This window comes from Dendropsophus ebraccatus, chromosome 4 (assembly GCF_027789765.1).
Source record: "Dendropsophus ebraccatus isolate aDenEbr1 chromosome 4, aDenEbr1.pat, whole genome shotgun sequence".
In the NCBI taxonomy this organism is placed as follows: Eukaryota; Metazoa; Chordata; class Amphibia; order Anura; family Hylidae; genus Dendropsophus; species Dendropsophus ebraccatus.
The window spans coordinates 108,547,636-108,566,409 of record NC_091457.1 but is presented as its reverse complement, the minus strand read 5'-3'; the positions used below and the strand labels follow the sequence as shown (position 1 = coordinate 108,566,409).

General features: G+C 44.9%; 2 protein-coding genes across 5 annotated transcripts; one reads left to right on the top strand and one right to left on the bottom strand.

Moving 5' to 3' along the window:
- The first annotated feature begins 2,358 nt into the window (after positions 1-2,358).
- GHRL (ghrelin and obestatin prepropeptide) lies at positions 2,359-7,677 on the top strand. Its single transcript, XM_069968718.1, has 4 exons — positions 2,359-2,553; positions 4,867-4,974; positions 5,749-5,860; positions 7,549-7,677. Exons 1-4 carry the CDS (start codon positions 2,443-2,445, stop codon positions 7,569-7,571), a joined length of 354 nt encoding a protein of 117 aa, XP_069824819.1. The 5' UTR covers positions 2,359-2,442; the 3' UTR covers positions 7,572-7,677.
- A 1,484-nt stretch (positions 7,678-9,161) lies between these two features.
- TATDN2 (TatD DNase domain containing 2) lies at positions 9,162-18,676 on the bottom strand. 4 transcript variants are annotated; one of them, XM_069966659.1, is made up of 7 exons: positions 18,462-18,676; positions 15,743-16,062; positions 14,471-15,166; positions 13,062-13,859; positions 12,049-12,176; positions 11,785-11,968; positions 9,162-9,357 (listed from the first exon to the last, which is right to left on the bottom strand). In XM_069966659.1, the coding sequence occupies exons 2-7, from the start codon at positions 16,055-16,057 to the stop codon at positions 9,217-9,219; spliced, it is 2,262 nt and encodes a 753-aa protein (XP_069822760.1). In that variant the 5' UTR covers positions 16,058-16,062; positions 18,462-18,676; the 3' UTR covers positions 9,162-9,216. The 4 variants fall into 4 exon arrangements, with proteins under 4 accessions (XP_069822760.1, XP_069822761.1, XP_069822762.1 ...); XM_069966660.1 differs by lacking the exon at positions 18,462-18,676 and adding an exon at positions 18,409-18,452; XM_069966661.1 differs by lacking the exons at positions 9,162-9,357; positions 12,049-12,176 and having other exon boundaries at positions 11,828-11,968.
- Between the last annotated feature and the right edge of the window lie 98 nt (positions 18,677-18,774).

Below are 18,774 nucleotides of genomic sequence, written 5' to 3'. Positions count from 1 at the left end.
CCCCCCCCAGATTCCAAAGAGGGCTAAGGACAGGAATACTCACCTGTCCGGCGTCTTCAGGTGCGCGCAGGGTCACCCCTTCGGTCACCTCGCACCTTTGTGGGGGACCGGTATCCTGCCGCAGGGAGCGGGCGTTGGGGGACGGGTGACCGGCGCAGGGAAAGGAAACTTTCCATGCACCCTCAGGGGGAACTGCGTCTGATGTGGCAGCCCACGCCGACGGTCCCCCTGATAACCTAAAAGAAAAGAAAAAGAAATAAAAAAATGGAGGTGCATGCACCTGTGTCTACCTCCTACGGACACTAGACTAAAACTGAGTTAGCCTGGTGCCTGTAGGAGGGGTATAGCCTGCCAGGCGGAGTCACTTCTTCTTCTGTCTAGTGTCGCCTCCTAGTGGCAGTAGCCTATACCCACTGGTGCTGTGTCCCCCAATGACAGGCACAAGAAATACTTTATTACACACTTACTACACAAATCCTTTTGCTCCATCTAGTCACTGCTCCTAGGGCTTTGCTGCGATGTAATTACTCACTAAGTTACCATATTCTCACCATACTGTCACACTGGTATTCACCAGTATATAAGAAACAAATGTTACTGCTGCACCTTGGCCACCACTGCCTTGGCCTACCCTTACTACCACATAGTGGCTAATACACCCATAGCATTACTAAATAAAGTCCACTTCACAAGGGCTAGTATTTGTACCATACACTTAGCCAAATAGAGGTAGATACCAATGGAACACAGGCTGTGTACACCATTTAAGTGATTACAGCACAGTTACATCCAGTGTATCACAGGCTATTTCTTCCCTGATTGCAGTTGCTTACTTTTTCCTTTACTTCTCCATCTGGCATCATAAAGATATGCGTGTCCAGAGAGAGTGTAGTCGGCACTGTCTTAATAAAGCATTTCAGGTGTGATGTATTATGCAGCCAGAATGTCTGTGCTGGTAGTGCTCCCGGTATTAGTGAAGAAATTAAACAATAGTGATGTGAGACAAAGACCACAGTGCACTCACCGAATCTGCAGGCTTGAGGCTTTTTATTTAGCATTGTTCATCAGAGAGGGAGAACAGGTGGACTCAAAGGCACATATACCCTTGGGACAGCTGTTTCACACCCATTGACTCTTCTTCCTGCCAAGGAATCACTCCCGCCCGCCAGAGGAGCGGGGATGGGAGATACAGCGGCTAGGGAGCAGGTCGCGTCTATGACAGGAAGAAGCCAAATCACCGCAGCGCTCATGGTAAGTATACACTGCTGATGTGATCGGCATCTGGAAACTGGCAGCATGGATATATGCATATTCATGCTATCCATTTCCCTTCTTTAAATGGCTGCACAAATGATACAGGGATTGTTTATGTAGCCCAGTTGCTCAATAAACTGTGCCTTGTCCAGGCACTGCAAACGAGTGCCGATCTTGCTGATTGGCACTCGTTTACATCCTTGCACGGCCCCATGTTGGCCCATCTCGCACATAAGTTTTTTTTTAGTATCTCAAGATAAGTACAACACACATACTGTAATATGGACTTTTATTCATACTTTGCCTCATTGGGCTGGATGTCACCTATAATGTTTGATACTAGCAGAATTCTGTAAACAACACAATGTAACTGGCGTATAAGCCTGAATTCACATGTAGTGAATCAGGATTTGGTCCCCATTTTCGTCAGTATATGTAGAAGTGGGACCAAAATACAAAAAAGGCAACTTTTCCATTATAGTTTTTCCCTTTGTCACTTCCACTCCTGGTCTTGGCTAAAAATACCGACCAAAACGAGATACATGGAAATAGTGCTCAAGATATCAGATCAGATAGCCGTTTACATGAATATGCTGTTCAGTCTAGGCCTGCAGATGACTGCCGTGTTACTTTGGAGGTGAATTACAGGACTGATACAACAAAGCCAGCACGTTTGCTCTCCACACTGTGCAAACACATCACTCCTGACAGCGACCGCTGCAGAACAAGAGGCACTCACAACAATAAAGAGGGAAAAACCACATACAAACACAGTACATAGACAATGACAGGAAATTCCTCTTGCACCACTCCTGCCCTATCAGTATCAGCACAAGTACAAACAGTGTACAATGGAGGACTACCTGGCATAGGTCCCTTAGGTCAGCTACAATGATCACGGTCACTTCCACCCTTCACACCAGAACAAAGGTGTTTCTTTACATTACCTGGTTGTGCAGATGCGGCACCAGATGTCCGTTTCTTTCCTCTTTACAGATTTCCATAACATTTGGGAGGTGCTCTAAATTCCATTGACCTCCCCTATAAATATGCAGGGGCCATAAAGGTGGTATGACTTTCCTGTGACTCCATGTAAGTCACATCAACAGGTAATTCCAGTTTTTACTTCAATCTATAATTTTTTTTTTTATATTGCAGACTTGCAGTGAGAAATCAGAATTTTGGATAATGTTGGCTAAAGTTGCTTTCTGTGGCATCGTCCTGTTTTGCCTTTTGTGGACGGAGGACGTGGAGGCAGGATCAAGCTTCTTGAGTCCATCAGATATGCAGAAAAATGCGGTAAGAGAACGTGGTGGTCCAGGTAAATCTCGCTCTAGAGCAGTGCTCACCTACCTCTAGCTCTCCAGCTTTTGAAGAACTATACAGCTGTTGGGGTATGCGGAGAGTTGTAGCTATAGAGCCACAGCTTGGGGACCACCACCTTAGGCTATGTTCAACAGACTATTTTGTGGCAGAATCCATGTCTATTCAACACCTAAATACACCCACAAACCATGTTGTTTACATTTCACTGGGAAATACACGCCATAGGTCACATGGTGTGTATTTTTACACTGCTGATGTGCGTAAAAAGGGGACACATTTTATAATGTATTCTCAAACGTACCGAAAAAGGTGTTGAAATAGGATGTGAAATACATGACCAAAAACCATGTAAAAAGTATTGAAAATGCTTGTAAATTAGACAAATACATGATGATCATTTCGCTTATGTATGCTTTGTCAACATATCCTTAGGGTTTGCAAACCCAGGGTTTCCAAACCACGGGCAGCATGAAATGGAAACAAGCTCTATTATGACAATGATTTAGGCCATGTTCACACACTATCTTTTTTAGTAAAATTGTTAGGTTTAAGTTTTCAATAAGTCCCATTAAAGGGGTTATCCAGCGCTACAAAAACATGGCCACTTTCCCCCTACTGTTGTCTCCAGTTTGGGTGGGGTTTTGAAACTCAGTTCCATAGAAGTAAATGGAGCTTAATTGCAAACCACACCTGAACTGGAGAAAACAGTAGGGGGAAAGTGGCCATGTTTTTGTAGCGCTGGATAACCCCTTTTAAGTCTATGGAAACAACAGATGTTAGCTCACATAGTGCACTGAATAATGGCCGCTGTTCGCAGCGGCCAACAAATTAGTGTTCATGTCATTAATTGGGGATGTTTTTGAGCAAACAGCAGCTGTTATTTTACATCATTCACTTTTTTTTACTGTCCTTTCAATTAAATGGACATTTTTAGATTAGCCATACCTAAAAGGGTAATCTCTAACCTAGAATAATGTACCAGTAGCCGTCGTCGTAATAATGGCCGTTGATACACAAAACATCAACTGTTTTTGAGAGTATCAAATAATGGGCGTTGAAAATCGTTGTGTGAACATAGCCTTACTCCTGCAGCATTTAAGGGAAATTACAAGGTCACTAGCCATCGGGGTGATCCGAGGCAGCTGCTCCCCATCCTGCTGGCCTTCATTGAGAGATCTCTCCCTAAGGGCCCTATTCCACAGTAACGATAATCGGCCGGATCGGCCCCATTTGGCCCGATTCGGACGATTATCGTTCGGTGAAATAGAGAGAACGATCAGCCGATGATCGTGTCATCGGCTGATCGTTCATTTAGGGCCAGACCTAAAATCATCGTTCCTCCACCGCACATCGCTACGGTTGAATAGTGGTGCGCGGCAGGCGACCAACGATTTGAGAAGAAACAGCAGCATCATCATCATACATTACCTGGCTGCAGGGCTTCTTCTCAGCGCTGTCTTCATCCCCGAGTCCCGCGCGCTCTATCTTCTGAATGGCCGGTCAGCTGATGGAGCGCTCAGCCAATCACAGGCCGGGACCGCCGCAGCCTGTGATTGGCTGAGTGTGGCCTGTCAGCTGACCGGCTATTCAGAAGATAGAGCGCAGGGGACCCGGGGAGGAGACGGAGCGGAGGACAAGCCCTGCAGCCAGGTAATGTATGATGCTGCAAGGACATCGGTAACGATGTCCTTGCAGCCCTCGCTCAACAATCATCGGGCCGTGGAATAGGCCCAGTAAACGAGCGGCGATCTAGCAGATCGCCCCTCGTTTACATCGTTGATCGGGCCCTCCTCGGCCCGTGGAATAGGACCCTAATACTGTGTTTACACAGAGAGATTTATCTGACAGATTATTGAAGCCAAAGCCAGGAATGGATTTGAAAAGAGGAGAAATATCAGTTTTTCCTTTATGACCTGATCTCTGTTTAGTCTGTTCCTGAATTTGGCTTCAATAATCTGTCTATGTAAACACACCTAAGGAAAGATGTGTTAGTTAAGAAATTCTGCAGGCAGGAAGCAGCCATCTTGGACCAAACAGATTACTAGCTACCCCATTCCCAGGTAATTTTTACAGCAGAATTTAAGAGTAGAGCTTTTGGGGTCTGTGCCTTAGTGGGATATTTTGACTCGGGAACTACCCAACATTAAGCAGATGGTCCTAATGTGAAGTGTACATAAAATAGGCAAACATTAGATACTTCCTCTATGTTCAGTCCTTAAATATAATTTTAGAAATTATTACTGTATATAAGAATTAAAATATATATATATTTTGTTTTTTATCCAGGGAAAGAAGTTGCCAAAGAAGCTGCCGTACAACATGAGTCGCAGGGAGGCCGTAGACTCCTGGGGGAATCCTGTGGAGGAACAGTCAGAAGACCAGAAAGAGATTGGGGTCTGTAGTGCAGTGTTTATACATGAAGTTCAGCTGCCTTAAAAGGGTTAACCAGCGCTACAAAAACATGGCCACTTTTCCCCCTCTCTTCCCCTCTAGTTTGGGTGTGGTTTCAAGTCAGTTCCATTGAAGTAAAGGGAGCTTAATTGCAAACTACACCTGAACTGGAGACAAGAGAGGGGGAAAAGTGGCCATGTTTTTGTAGCGCTGGATAACCATTTTAACCCTCAGTTATCACTTGTTACTAGCAGTCAATGCTGCACAGATTTGTAGAGTTACAATCAATGCCATTTATGAGTGTGTAATGCTGCGTTTACATGGAACGATTATCGTGCAAATTTGCACGATAACGATCGCATTTGAGCGATAATCGTTCTGTGTAAACACTGCGAATGATCAAGCGATGAGCGAGAAATCGTTCATTTTGATCTTTGAACATGTTCTCAAATAGTCGTTGGTCGTTCGCAAAAAAAATTGCAGATTGTTTCATGTGAACAGTCGTTCACCGATTTAACCAATGTGTGAGATAGGCTAAAACGATTGCAAATTTTTTTTTCCATACGATATCGTTCTGTCTAAACGCTTATCGTTATAAAAAACACATTGTTCTTTCGAAATCGTTAATCGTACGATCGGGCGAATTATCGTTCTGTGTAAACGCAGCATAATACATGGATGTGCAAAGACCTCTACAATTAGTCGCCCCTGCAGCTGTTCCCTGCCCCTTACCTGCTGTGTCTGTTATTTTCTCAGATTAAATGTTCTATATTTCAGGTGACAATCCCTCTGGATATCAATCTGAAGCTGACACAGGAGCAGTTTCAGAGGCAGAAAGCTGCCATAGAAAACCTTCTGCTTGGACTATTCTCTCTCAGCTCACCTCATGGTAAAAACAATTCTTTGTGAGGTTCACATGTGATGCTCTAACCTGGGGACTGGGAGGGAATTGTACTTCCAGTGAATTGCATACATTATAGGAAAAATCAGAGGCAGTCAATGTACCCCCCCCCCCCCCCCACACACACACACACACACAACAAACGCCAAAGCAAGGATATATTAAGCTGCACACTGCACTATAAGTGTTTCTCAGTCCAGGTCCAATGACCACCCAGGGGACCCTCTGAAATCAATAACCAATATATAGTCCTATAAATTTAGATGGGTTCCCTACTCAGCACAGAGACATTGAAGACTTAGCAAAAGGTAACAGGTTTAGGGGCAATATTAATAAAACACATCAGAAAATAACAGTAGCAGTTTTTACTGATCAAACTGTCAGTCATCAGATCATATTGGTAAAAGGCTTTACCACACTTATCACTATCCACAGGTTAGGGGAATATGTTTGTCCAGCCAGTAAGATCACCTGCAACCTTAAACGGAAGAAGTACCTAACCTGCTGATGTCCCTAAAAGGGCACACTGTCTGAGGATGAAGGTAAGTCTCACCTTCATCCTCAGTGCCATTTGGGGGATATTAGCAGTTCATTTAATATGCTAATAAGATTTTTTTTTGTGTGCTGGGGGCGGGGCTTCTGCCCTGATCCGCCCTATTCCTCCAAATGAATATTGAAGCATTACTCTGCTTATATTAGTTAGGAAAGGTGGGCCAACTGGGGGAGGTAGGCCCATCCCCAGTGCCCTGAAACTCCTCATTAGCAAATGAAATAAACTTTTAATATCCCAAAAACAGCACAGAATATGACAGTAAGAAATCATAGTGCCCTACAGGGACTTATTAGCCAGTTGGATGCTTCCCAATAACAAGTCTCCCAAACAGGAGCAGCAGTTCACAGACTTGACCGATTCACTTTGGAATGCCTAAAGATAGCTCGGTGCTTCAGCAGTTTTGCCTTACCCTGTATAATGCCCTATGAGGTCACTGACAATGTTTTCCTATATGTTGTTGGTGCAGGACTCCAACCACTTGATTGGTGCTGTGTTAATAACAGGCGTAGGTCACCTCATTCTCTAGGTTTGTGGGGGTCTAAAAGGTCAGACTCCCATGGATCATAATGTTATAGCATATCAATATATAGGAATACTCCTAATCATGCTATTAATGGAAAACAAGACTTTTTATCAGAAAATATTCAGCATTCGTGACTGTCTGCTGCCCTATACAGCATCTCTATTGTTTAACTTTGTTAAAACTGTGTAACATCTAATACATGTGCAATATCATATAATGCATTATAACTAGTACAATGTATAATCATATAATAACATAAAAGGCTAGTTTCACATTGTTTTGTCAATTAGACAATTTTTTTATCTTCAGTAAAATAAAAAAAAGGTGTGAAGCAAGCTTAGAGGGGTCATCCAGCGCTAGAAAAACATGGCCACCTTCTTCCAGAGACATTATCATTCTTGTCTCCAGTTTGGGTGGGGTTTGCAGCTTGGTTCTATTGAAGTGAATGGGGCTTAATTGCAAACCACACCTGAACTGGAGACAAGAGAGGTGCTGTCTCTGGAAGAAAGTGGCCATGTTTTTGTAGCACTGGATAACCCCTTTAATATAGTATAATGTGCAGCTGGTAATATATTGAGTCTTCTTTCCCTATCTCACCAGATATACAAGAGGAAAAGGCCTAGCAGTTCTCATCCTGTGCACCTAGCCACAGATCCTCTCCCTGTCCTGCCAGTCACATCATGCACCTGTCTGTGAAATAAAGTAGAGGTTTACAAGCAAAAAAACAAACATCTTGTGGACTTATTTTTTGATCTGCTGCGTCCATCACACTGGTATCAGGTCTGCAGTAATATAAAACCACATCCTTATTATTATTGTAGAGTAGCCTGAAATAATGTGTGCTTCAGAAATGTGCTGTGTGCTCTATGCCGATCTGATGTCACGGTCCTCGTCTCAGTTGCAGCTCCTTCCTCCCCATCCTCTTGTGAATATTTAAAGTGTACTTGTCGTTAAAACTTTCAGAATCGAAATCATATTATGGGTGGCTTCACACCTACCGGATCCGCAGCTGCTGATCCAGTATCAATTCACCCCTATGATAGCACATACTCGCACCCGCTGTGAATATGTGCTTTACCCCCCCCCTCGCTGTGAATATGTGCTTTACCCCCCCCCCCCCCCCCCGCTGTCCGCAGCCCCACCGCCGCATCCCCCATCCCAGGCCGCATCCTGCAGCCGAGAGCATACAGTACCTGCTTGGCGGCGCGGCTGCAGTGAGGCTGCCGGCTCCGGTCCCGCTCAGATCAGCTGAGCGGGACCGGAGCCGGGAGCCTCACTGCAGCCGCGCCGCCAAGCAGGTACTGTATGCTCTCGGCGGTGGGCTGCAGGATGCGGCCGGGGATGGGGGGGATGCGACGGCGGGGCTGCGGACACAGTGGGATATTCACAGTGGGATGTCAATCCCGCTGCGAGTATGTGCTATCATAGGGGTGAAATGGTACCGGATCTGCAGCGGTTCTCGCTACGAATCCGCAGAAGTGAGACGCGCTGCGGATCCGGTAGGTGTGAAGGCACCCTTAATGTGATATAAAGCAAGTTTGCAATTTACATTATTTTTCTTTTGTTATCATGCTGTAAAACAAAGCTATACTTACCAGAAATCCAGGTCCAGTCTCCTGAAGGCAGCTTTTTAGTCTTGTGCTGTTAAACACATGAAGTCCCAGCCAGTACAGAGATTCACAGATCAATGCGTCCATCAATCACATGACTACCTTCTCTGTGAACGCTCAGATGACCTGGGAAACAAGGGACTTCCTGTGTTTAGACTCTTTGAAAAAGAAAAAGAGAAAAAAGTGTAAGACCACAAAGTGCCGTGTTTTTCATAATAACAAAAAATAAATATATGAATGTAAATTGCAAACTTGCTTTATATGGCATCTGCTGATTTAGGTTTAAAAGTTATAACAGGTACACTTTAAAGCAATCCTACAGGCAGGGAAAAGAGACTATATATGCTGAAATCAATAACTGGCTAGGTATTTTTTTTATTATTATTATTATTTTCGCCCATCTTTAACCCCATACAAGTATTACAGGGTGAAAAGGTCTTTAATAACACAAATGTAAACAACTGTTTACAATATTATAGAAAAAATCTTATAAAAACAAAAATCTTAAAACCTCATCTTTTTAACAGACAAGACATCCAAGTAAAAGAATAGACTTCCAGACAGAAAACAGAAATAACACTGACGGGACACTTCCCTCCCTGGTTTCCAGAGAAAAGTAAGACACGTTTAATTAAAATAAGCTGGAAGCATTAGGCACTTATATACTATAGATCCGGTAGGTGTTTTCCCGTAATTTTGACATGACGGTTTTGACAGGTAAATTCCGGAGGTATGCGATTTCATGAACGGTGTGTAAGGCCAGACCAGGGTGCGAAAATTTACACACCCGTTTAGGCACCTAAAGGAGGAAATAAAAAACAACACCACATTAGTCAGTCGTATGTACAGTATATGGATTAGGTCAGTTATGTATCGCTGACCTGTGCAGTCAGTGCAGATGTACTGTATGTAGCCTCTTTGAACGTTAAGAGAAGTAAAGCATTTTTTTTCTACCTTCTGGAAGCACAGACAGATATATGAAAGGTTCCATGTGTCTCCTAGGTAAGAAGGGTATCTCATAAGGTAAGAAGACACATTACCTTTCATATATGCCTGTGCTTTCAAAATGTAGAAAAATGCTTCCTACTTGACAGTCAGCGGAAATGCGAGCCCTAAGCAGGGTCAGGTCTACAGAAGGGGGGAACAAGGAGGTGTTACAGCTGCAGCAGATCAGGGTCTTGGGAACACCTCTCTGACACATTGCACCAGAGAATAAAAACATTCGGGAAATTTATCAAGGACTTTGCGCCTATTTTTAGGTGAATAATTGTATTTCTCACCAATTTTTGAACTATTTATGAACCAGGATTCGACATTTTTTTAAAATCTGCCTGTTCTGGGTATTCACCCAAATGTTCCGATAATCTAGGATTAGCGCCCAATTTATCATTTGCAACTTTTTCCAAAGTCACACAAACAGGTACAGGCTTACGTCTGGTCAGTATTAGGTGAATATGGTTGCCCAATTTTTACATTTTTGCGCCTTTTTTGCACTTTTTTTTCGACTTTTTACTAATACTCTAATCCTCATTAGAACAGTGGAACAAATTAAGACTTGTTAGTAAATGTCCCCCATTGTTCTAGGTTATGGGAGCACAGACTGATATATGAAAGGTTCCATGTGTGTCTCCCAATTAACAGCTATTTAACAGTGTCAACATATTAGAAAGTGAATTTTAACAGATTCCCCGGGAAAACGGTGGTGATTAGGGCCTAAATTAACATCACGATTAATTGAACATGTAACCTCGATTACAAGTATTAAACGATTATTATACCATACCCATTTGGACGTGCCAAACCACAGAATTTTTGTTTGTTATTTTTTTTCCTGGATAATTGCACTAAAGCTGGCATGCTTCTTCTAATAACAGACTGCTAAATCTCTTTATGATAGGGCTGTGCAATATGGCCAAAAAATTAAATCCCTATCTGTACCTATCCCTACTCTTCCCTGCAGTAACAGTCACAGTGTACATGGAGGAGACTGCCACACTATATACAGACTGTGTATATATTGTGGCAGTCTCCTCCATGTACACTGTGCCAGCCCTGGTGCTATGTATAGACCTGCTCAACTCTTGGCCAGATGCTGCACAGATATCACTCCCAGCCGGCATCAGTCTGAAGAGTAGCCCTACAGTCATGGGCAGGCTGACAACAGTGTCCCCAGCAGCAGCTTTTTGAATTTGGCGCCTGCCAGCAACAAATTGAAAAAGCAGCCACTCACTGCTTCAAGGGTCATCAACTGGCCCAGGGAAGCTTTTCTCCAGGCTGTCGCTAATCAGCCCCCAGCACCGGCCACCACTCAGTGATCCGGCAGTGGCAAATGACAAACTCAATAAGCCGTGGTTCCTGCTGCCATCACCACTGCCAGCCTGCAGAAAAGAGGCTTTTCTCCGGGCCATCATTGATCCCCAGTGCCAGCCGCCAAATTCAAAAAGTTGCCACTCCTGCCTCTCCCCACCGTGGGGGACACAGCTGCAGATGACCCCTGACAGTTCTCTGCTCTGCTAATTTCCATAGTAGTAGGGGGTCCTCTTCCCGCCCACTCAGGCATAACACCCTCTTGAGATCCTCATATACTTTATACTTATACGTCAGTATAAATTGTAGGGTGGTCTCCCAAGACTCCACTGACAGATAATGTTGGTGGAGATAGGAGTCTGATGTGATGAAATTTCAATGCCTAACGTCTTTATTTAAGGGATAAGCTGCTGCCGAAGTTGTCCCTATACCCCTCGAACCCACAGAGCACTGGAATTGTCAGCCAAACGTTCATGTGTAATGCAATGGAGAGATAATCTTCAGTAACAAAGTTATTGCAGGTGCAGCAGGGTCTCAGCAATAGGGCACATGTAGTGTGACATGCTGCTGTGGCTCTGCCTCCGTGACTACTTACCAGACACTGGAAATGGCAATAATAAAAGTGCAGAGTGAGACAAGACAGACAGGCACTGCATTAGAATGCTATGCTCTATACCTATTGGGTATTCTGGGTAGACTATAGGCCATCAAGTAGCTGACAGGTTTTCTTCATAGATGCTTTCCCCCCAATCACTGTTGTCCAGCTTACATATGTCTAGTATATGATGTCCATAAGTGCCCAATGCCACAAGAGCACAATGGCCAATCATGGGCTGTAAGATCATCACTCCCCAGCAGCACCTATGGGGCAGTCACACATGCCTGTAGTGTGTGTATACCCCTGTTGTTCTCACGTTACCTGTTTAGGAACAAAAAATGGAGCATCTGTCTCAACAATCAGCCTGTCCAAAGGGATTTTTTCCACTGCATCGCGCGCTTCCACGGCGGAAGGATATGTCAAGACGGCAGTAAAACCCACAGCCATGTTTGGAAACTCATTTAGAAAAGGCTCTATGTCTTCGTACTTGCCAGTGAAGCAGTGTCTGCAATAGAGGGGAAGATGTTAGCAGGGATCTAAATTCAGTAAGTACAAAATTAGATCAGACATGGACACAAATCTCACCGATGTATCTTGTAGTCTCGTGGAACCCACTTTTTCATTATTTTGAACAAGTCCTTGTCTGCTCCCCGGCAGTGAATGACCAGGGGCTTCCCCAAAGGCACCACCAACTTCAGCTGCTTCTCAAAAACCTTCCCATGTGGAAATTAGAGTAATATCACTAGTAAACCTGATAAAAAATGTACCAGAAAATTGCATACTAAATCCTCTGGAGTTGTGCTATAACCCAGAGCAACCCTTACTGTCCAGTCTAGAACTTACTTCCCTAAATTCTAAAATCCCCCACAAAATTCTTCTATAGTTTTAATAGTTAAAGGAGTGTTCAAGTTTTACTAAATAAAGGTTCTTCAATATTTCTTTCTGTATTGATTCCTTATGGTCTCCTAACCTCTGCTTGCTGTCACCCAATAGGAACCTAACATTTACCAATATGGGGAGAAAAATCAGTGCTGGACATAGAGTGGCTCAGCTTATAAGCAGACATGGCTCCAGTAACTGTTATGGTTTCTGCTAAATGACAGCAAATGAAAATTTAGAAAAGTATGACATATACAGGAAGTATACCGTCATATTGTATGAATTTAATAACTGTTCATCCTTACCCTCCTGAAGCAAGGCATGATGGTTGTATATAGGTTATGCACGATGATAACTAGAAGAAAACTCCTTAAGGGAACCACTGGTGGCACACACCTAATGTTCCTCTATTTTAGGAAAATCTTCTTAAAAAGTATCTGTCACTACGGTCCTTTACAGACATGCAGAAGCAGCTGATGCCAGAAAATCAGGATGCCAAAGAAATGTCCCACAACCATCCAGTATTGTGCACAAGCTCTATTCTAATTAATAAAGCTTGTGTACGAACCTGCTGGCATACTGATCTTCACAGTTTAGCGTGTAGATGAACATTACACTGGTAGAGGACCATAGTGAGAGCTATCCATTAACACAATAGGCTGTATGGGTTATTGCACAATCTCAGTAAGAATGTCTGTACAGAAAGTACTTTTTCTCACCATCATCTGGTCGGGAATATTAGTGGAACATTTATGTGAATAATCCAGACCCATTTCTCCAAAAGCAATAGCTTTTGGGTGTCGTAGAGCCATCATCATGTCTTCATGCAGGTGGTTATTGTAGTACTGAGCAAAGTGGGGGTGGCAGCCAAATGCCCCCCAGACCAAGTCCTCGTCCAGCACCTGCTGCCATGGAAGTCTTTGCAGAGTGCGAGGATCACAGTAGTCAGTAATGCAGCCATGGAACTCCTGAGGAAAGGTAGAGGTATACTGCTCCCTAAGATCTGCAAAGGAACTCCTGTGTGACAGTCTTGCAAAGAGCATGTCAAGGTGACAATGTGTGTCTATGAAACCATCATCCTGGAACTTGGAGTCTTTGCTTTTGAAGGGAGGAATGTCTAAAGACCTTCTAACAGATTTGGTAGTGTGATCAGTGGACCACGAAGCGTCAAAAGAATTGGTGCGCTTTCGACTCTTTCCTATGGGACTCTCAATGCTGGACACACTGAGGATACTGCTATTTAGAAGAGAAATCTCTGACATGTAGGTGTTGTCCTGCTCTTTCTGACGCCAGGTGTTGTGTTCTGCAGGTGGTCTGTACATAGGACTGCTTAGGGACTGTTCTGTGTAATGTTTCTTCCATGGACTTTCATACTGGTAAGTGGAAGTTTTAGAGTCATCTTGCAATGAACAGCAAGGTGAAACCTCACTATCTTGAGAAAATCTGGCCAGTGGTTCCACATCTTCTATGTCAGAGAAGTCACTACCTATAGAAGGATCCTTATCCACTAGATCTGCCTGCACAAATCAAGGGAAACAAAATACAATTGTTACTTTCATTATACACAGTTAACATACAGTATACCATCCCCCATAATAATCTATGGAATGGCAGCTCCCAGACTACTAAGATTACGTGGATAAGTCTTATAGGAGTCCTGCCTTTGAAAAATATGATGGCTTTCATCCAGAAACAGCACCACGCTTGTCCTCAGTTTGGGAGTGTTCTGCAGCTTGGTTGAAGGGAATAGAGCTGAACTTTAATACCACACACAACCTGAGGACATGGGTGGTGCTGTGTTTTTATAAGCTTGGATAACACATTTAAAGTACTGGTATACCATCATAGTAAAATTGTCTTAACCATTTCACAGCTGCCAATACTGTTTTTACGGAAGACATTAAGGTGCCCACATACCTTATACTAGTCATAAGTGGGTTTGGCTGAGTATAAAGTGTATAGGGGTCTCCCAACTCTCCACCAACACACAATGCTGGTGGACAGAAAGATCAGACGTTATGGACTTACAACATTTGACCCTACCGTTCTGAGGGTTATGCTGATGCCACGGCTGTCTAGCTGCCACTTACCCCTTCCCCATAGAGAACACATAGCCCTAATGACTTACTGTTGCATCCTCATCAGAATCTTCATCCAGAAACACAAGTCTGTTTTTTTTTTTCACGACATCGACTTTTTGGCTCTGAGTAACAACAGAAACAATACTTCTTGGGCTAGGGGTTGTTTTTACATCTTCACTCCTTTGTTTCCCGTCTTTTGCAGCTTCCTTCTGGGAGCTGATGGATTTTAATGTTAAGAGGGTGTGCGGTAACTCCTTTGGGTCACAATTACTTTTTTCCACTTTTTTTCCTTCAGTAGAGCATCTTGTCTTCCTGTCCACATCTCTCTGAGAATCTTTATCCAAAAATACAAGTCGGGGTTTATTTTGTGGGACATTGGCTTTTCGGATAGGAGTCACATTGGCAATAATACGTCTTGGGCTGGGGGACCTTTTTACATCTTCGCTTCTTTGCTTCCCATCTTTTACAACCTTTTTTTCAGAGCTGGTGGATCTTGAGGTTAAGGGGGTAAGTGGTGACACCTTTGGGTCAGAATGACTTCTTTTTTCCACTTTTTTTCTTTCCGGGGAACGCCTTGTCACACTGTCCAGTGATCTCCTGGGCCTGCAAGGAGTCCCCAGGATGTCACTGAATGCTCTCTGGAATAAGAGGGATGGCATACCGAGATTTGAAGTTCGAGGTCTTTGTATTGCATTGCTTGATCTTGAATCAGGTTCATTATTTCTCTCTTCCCGATGATCATGCTGGAAAGAAAATAGTATACATCATATTGAAGCACCTTTAGCAATGCTGTCATGGCAAATGCACTCACTTCTGTATCTGTAAAACACTTGGGGTAGGAATACATGATGCAACAAAGATGTATGTGCACAAAAGACAATTTGGTGACTGTGCAGCCTTATTACACCCACCAGCACAGACTGTCTTGGATGAGGACATTAGTGAAAGGTCCTATCTTATCTAAACTAACAGCTACAGGTGTCCACCTGCATGGTCTCCCTTCCTGTGAGCGCTTCATGCTGCAATAAACCACTCTGATGTCACGACCTGATACGACCTGTTTATCTGAGCACCGCTTCAGTGACGTATATAACTACTCCTGTGATCCTAGCTACACTTACAGGTTTGGACATTCATATTAGCTACCGGTGCTGGGCTTCTGTCTCTATTGACTGTATTATATATTACACAGAAAAAGGCTTTCTTACACACCATCAGTACTTTGGAGGGTGATTTGGGGAATACGTGTAAGAATAAAGGGGGACTCAGTCACATTCATGTACCTTTTGGATTTATTTAACAGCCACCATACTGATTACCTCTTTTTCTAGCCCTTTTTTTGCGGTCTCTTTCAGAGCGTCAGCTCCATGGGTTTGCAGGCCATCCGTCTGTCTGATCCTGGCTCTCACAGTGGAGCGGACACCAGCACCGATATCCAGCCTGCGTTTGGGCGTACTCTCCCGGGGGTAGTATGTCACCCGCCTATCCTGTGATGGGCTGGGACTTTCACCATCGCGGTCTCTGCTGTGACTGACTCTTCTAGACTCACTGCTCCTTAAATATTTACTAGGAGACTCCTCTGGAGGACTTTGCCATTTATGCTTCCGTGAACCACTCTCACTTCTGTCAGCCATGACGCCTATTACAGATTAAAACAAAAACATATTTTGTGTTAGCTAATAGACTAAAATGGATTACAGCCAGAGTATTATCCCATGATGGCAGTGGTGAGCTGAAGGTGGTGTCCGACACTGCTGGCTACTGCCAGAGCTCTCTTGCTGCGGCTTAACCATCCCCTCCCCACAGGAAACACAGAAATGTTTGGCCGTGCCGAACGTTACTATGTAAAGGCAGGATGGTAGTCAGATGTGAGAGATAACTGATGGATGAAAGATGTACGGCCACCCTCTCCCTCTTCTCTCTGATCACCGGAAGGCGCTGCCAAGGACAACCCGTTTTTGCTTTAGGTCATTAGGATCTCTTGAATGGATCAGCGGTTTTAGGGCTGCCTAGATGGACCAGGTGTTTTTTTTTGCCTACAATCTTCTATGTTTTCATGTTTACTAGCACTGCGATGCATCTCTTTAGATTAGAGGTCTATGTATGTGGGACGTGTAGCAATAGCACCGGCCACAGAGCTGTACTCCATGGAGATCTGGCCACCGGGACCCTACAGATCATAGGAAAGAGCTGGTATCTCACCATAGATGTCGCTCTCAATCATTATGAGCCCATGATAGCACAGCTGATCTCAGTAAGTCCTTCTGTGGGGGTCCACAAACAGGGCCGGCCTTTGGGGTGTGCGAACTGTGTGCTAGCACAGGGCGCCTCACTCAGAAAGCTGGGGGGTGCTTTGGCAGACAGAGAGCTGCACTGCACACCTAACTAGAAATAGAAGTTAGATGTGCTGCCTGTCTGCCGGAGCACCCCCCAGCTGGCTGCCTGCCCTCCTGGTGGTTCGTTCTGTCAGACACACAGCACATCTAACTTCTATTTCTAGTTAGGTGTGCAGCGCAGCTCTCTGTCGGCCGAAGCGCCCCTTGTCGCCCTCTTCCCACAGTGGTTAGCTCCTCTCCTCCCCTGCGCAGCCCCTTAGCATGACGTCACCCAGACAGCATGTCCAGCTGATCAGTAAGGGGACATGCGGCCCAGGTGAAGTCATGCCATGGGCGGCACTCTGGTAATAACTCTAGGTGGGGGCTGTAGTTGTGTGATGGGCTGGGGGTGGTAGTTGGGTGGGGGCTGTAGTTGTGTGTGTGGCTAATGGTGGTAGTTGTTTGGGGGGCTGGGGGTGGTAGTTGTGTGTATGGCTAAGGGGGGTAGTTGCGTGAAGGGCAGAGGGGTAATTGCGTGAAGGGCAGAGGGGTAGTTGCGTGAAGGGCAGAGGGGTAGTTGCGTGAAGGGCAGAGGGGTAGTTGCGTGAAGGGCAGACGCGTAATTACGTAAAGGGCAGAGGCGTAGTTGCGCAAAGGGCAGAGGGGTAGTTGCGTGTATGGCTGGAGAGTACGGTAGCTGTGTGTATAGTGGGGATATTTGTATGTATAGCTGAGGGGTAGTTGTGTGAAAGCGGGGGGGGGGGGGGGGGGGGGCAGGGGAGGTTGAAGGAGCTTTATGTTACTGGAGCACTGGAGGCAGACCGACCCACCCATAGTGGGAGGAAACCCTAGCCCCTCTATGATAGGGTTCCATTGATTCTAATGGGAGTCACATCATGGAGGGGCTGGGGTTTCTCCCCACTAAGGGCCCTTTTACACAGAAAGATTATCTGACAGATTATCAGCCAAAGATTTGAAGCGAAGGCCAGGAGTGGATTTGAAAAGAGGAGAAATCTCAGGCTTTCCTGTATGACCTGATCTGTTTATAGTCTGTTCCTGGTTTTGGCTTCAAATCTTTGGCAGATAATCTGTCAGATAATCTGTGTAAAAGGGCCCTAAGGGTGGTCGGCCCACCTCCAGTTCTTCAGCCTGGGCCTGATGGTACAGTCACTTTAAGGTTTGGCACAGGGTGCCATTTAACCTAAGGCCAGCCCTGTCCGTAGTGCTCAAACACCTCTGAGCTGTCAGCAGCATGCATATATAATGCAGCAACCAATGGCTGACTTGTTGCATTCTCCTGAAGGAGGCATGTGCATGGATCATATGAATAGGATGGTCACACTGACTTTCTGCAAGAACTGTATCAGCATGGCCATATTATATATCCCTGTTACAGATAGTAGTGTGGCACCACAACTCCCAGCAATGACCGGCTCTGTTGTCTCTCCACTGACATCTATGGGATCCCATCACTAGATATCAGACAACTGCATTATCTGCAGCTCCATACACTCCCTATTACAGCTGATTACAGCAGGCAATAGACCCCCGGGAGCCGCTCAGCTGTGCTGACAGACAGTAACACAGCGGCTCCTATATACTGTGCAGACGTAATTACTGGGGAATACATAGTGGCAGTACACACGCGTGTCCAGTCACAGGGAGCTCACCCGCGGGTAACAGCCCGCAGCCGCCCACCACACACCGACTTCCCAGCACTTACTGCCCTCCGCGCGATCTCTTCCCTCTCTCTCTTTCCGTAGCCCGGCGACACCTCCGCCCAGCCCACGCCTAGAACTGATTGGCTGAATCCCGCGAGGCTTCTTCTTTCTGCCGCTTGCTGATTGGTCAGAATACTTGTCCGCTTTTTTTCTATTGGCTGATGAGGGCGCTGTGCTTTCATTGGCTGAGATGTACACGCTCCTAAATGACGCATGTGTTCTAGTGAGAATGAAAGTAAGAACAGAAAGTAAAGGGCTGTCCGGGCATGCTGGGGGTTGTAGTTCAGTAACAAGTGGGAACACTCGTATGGAGTA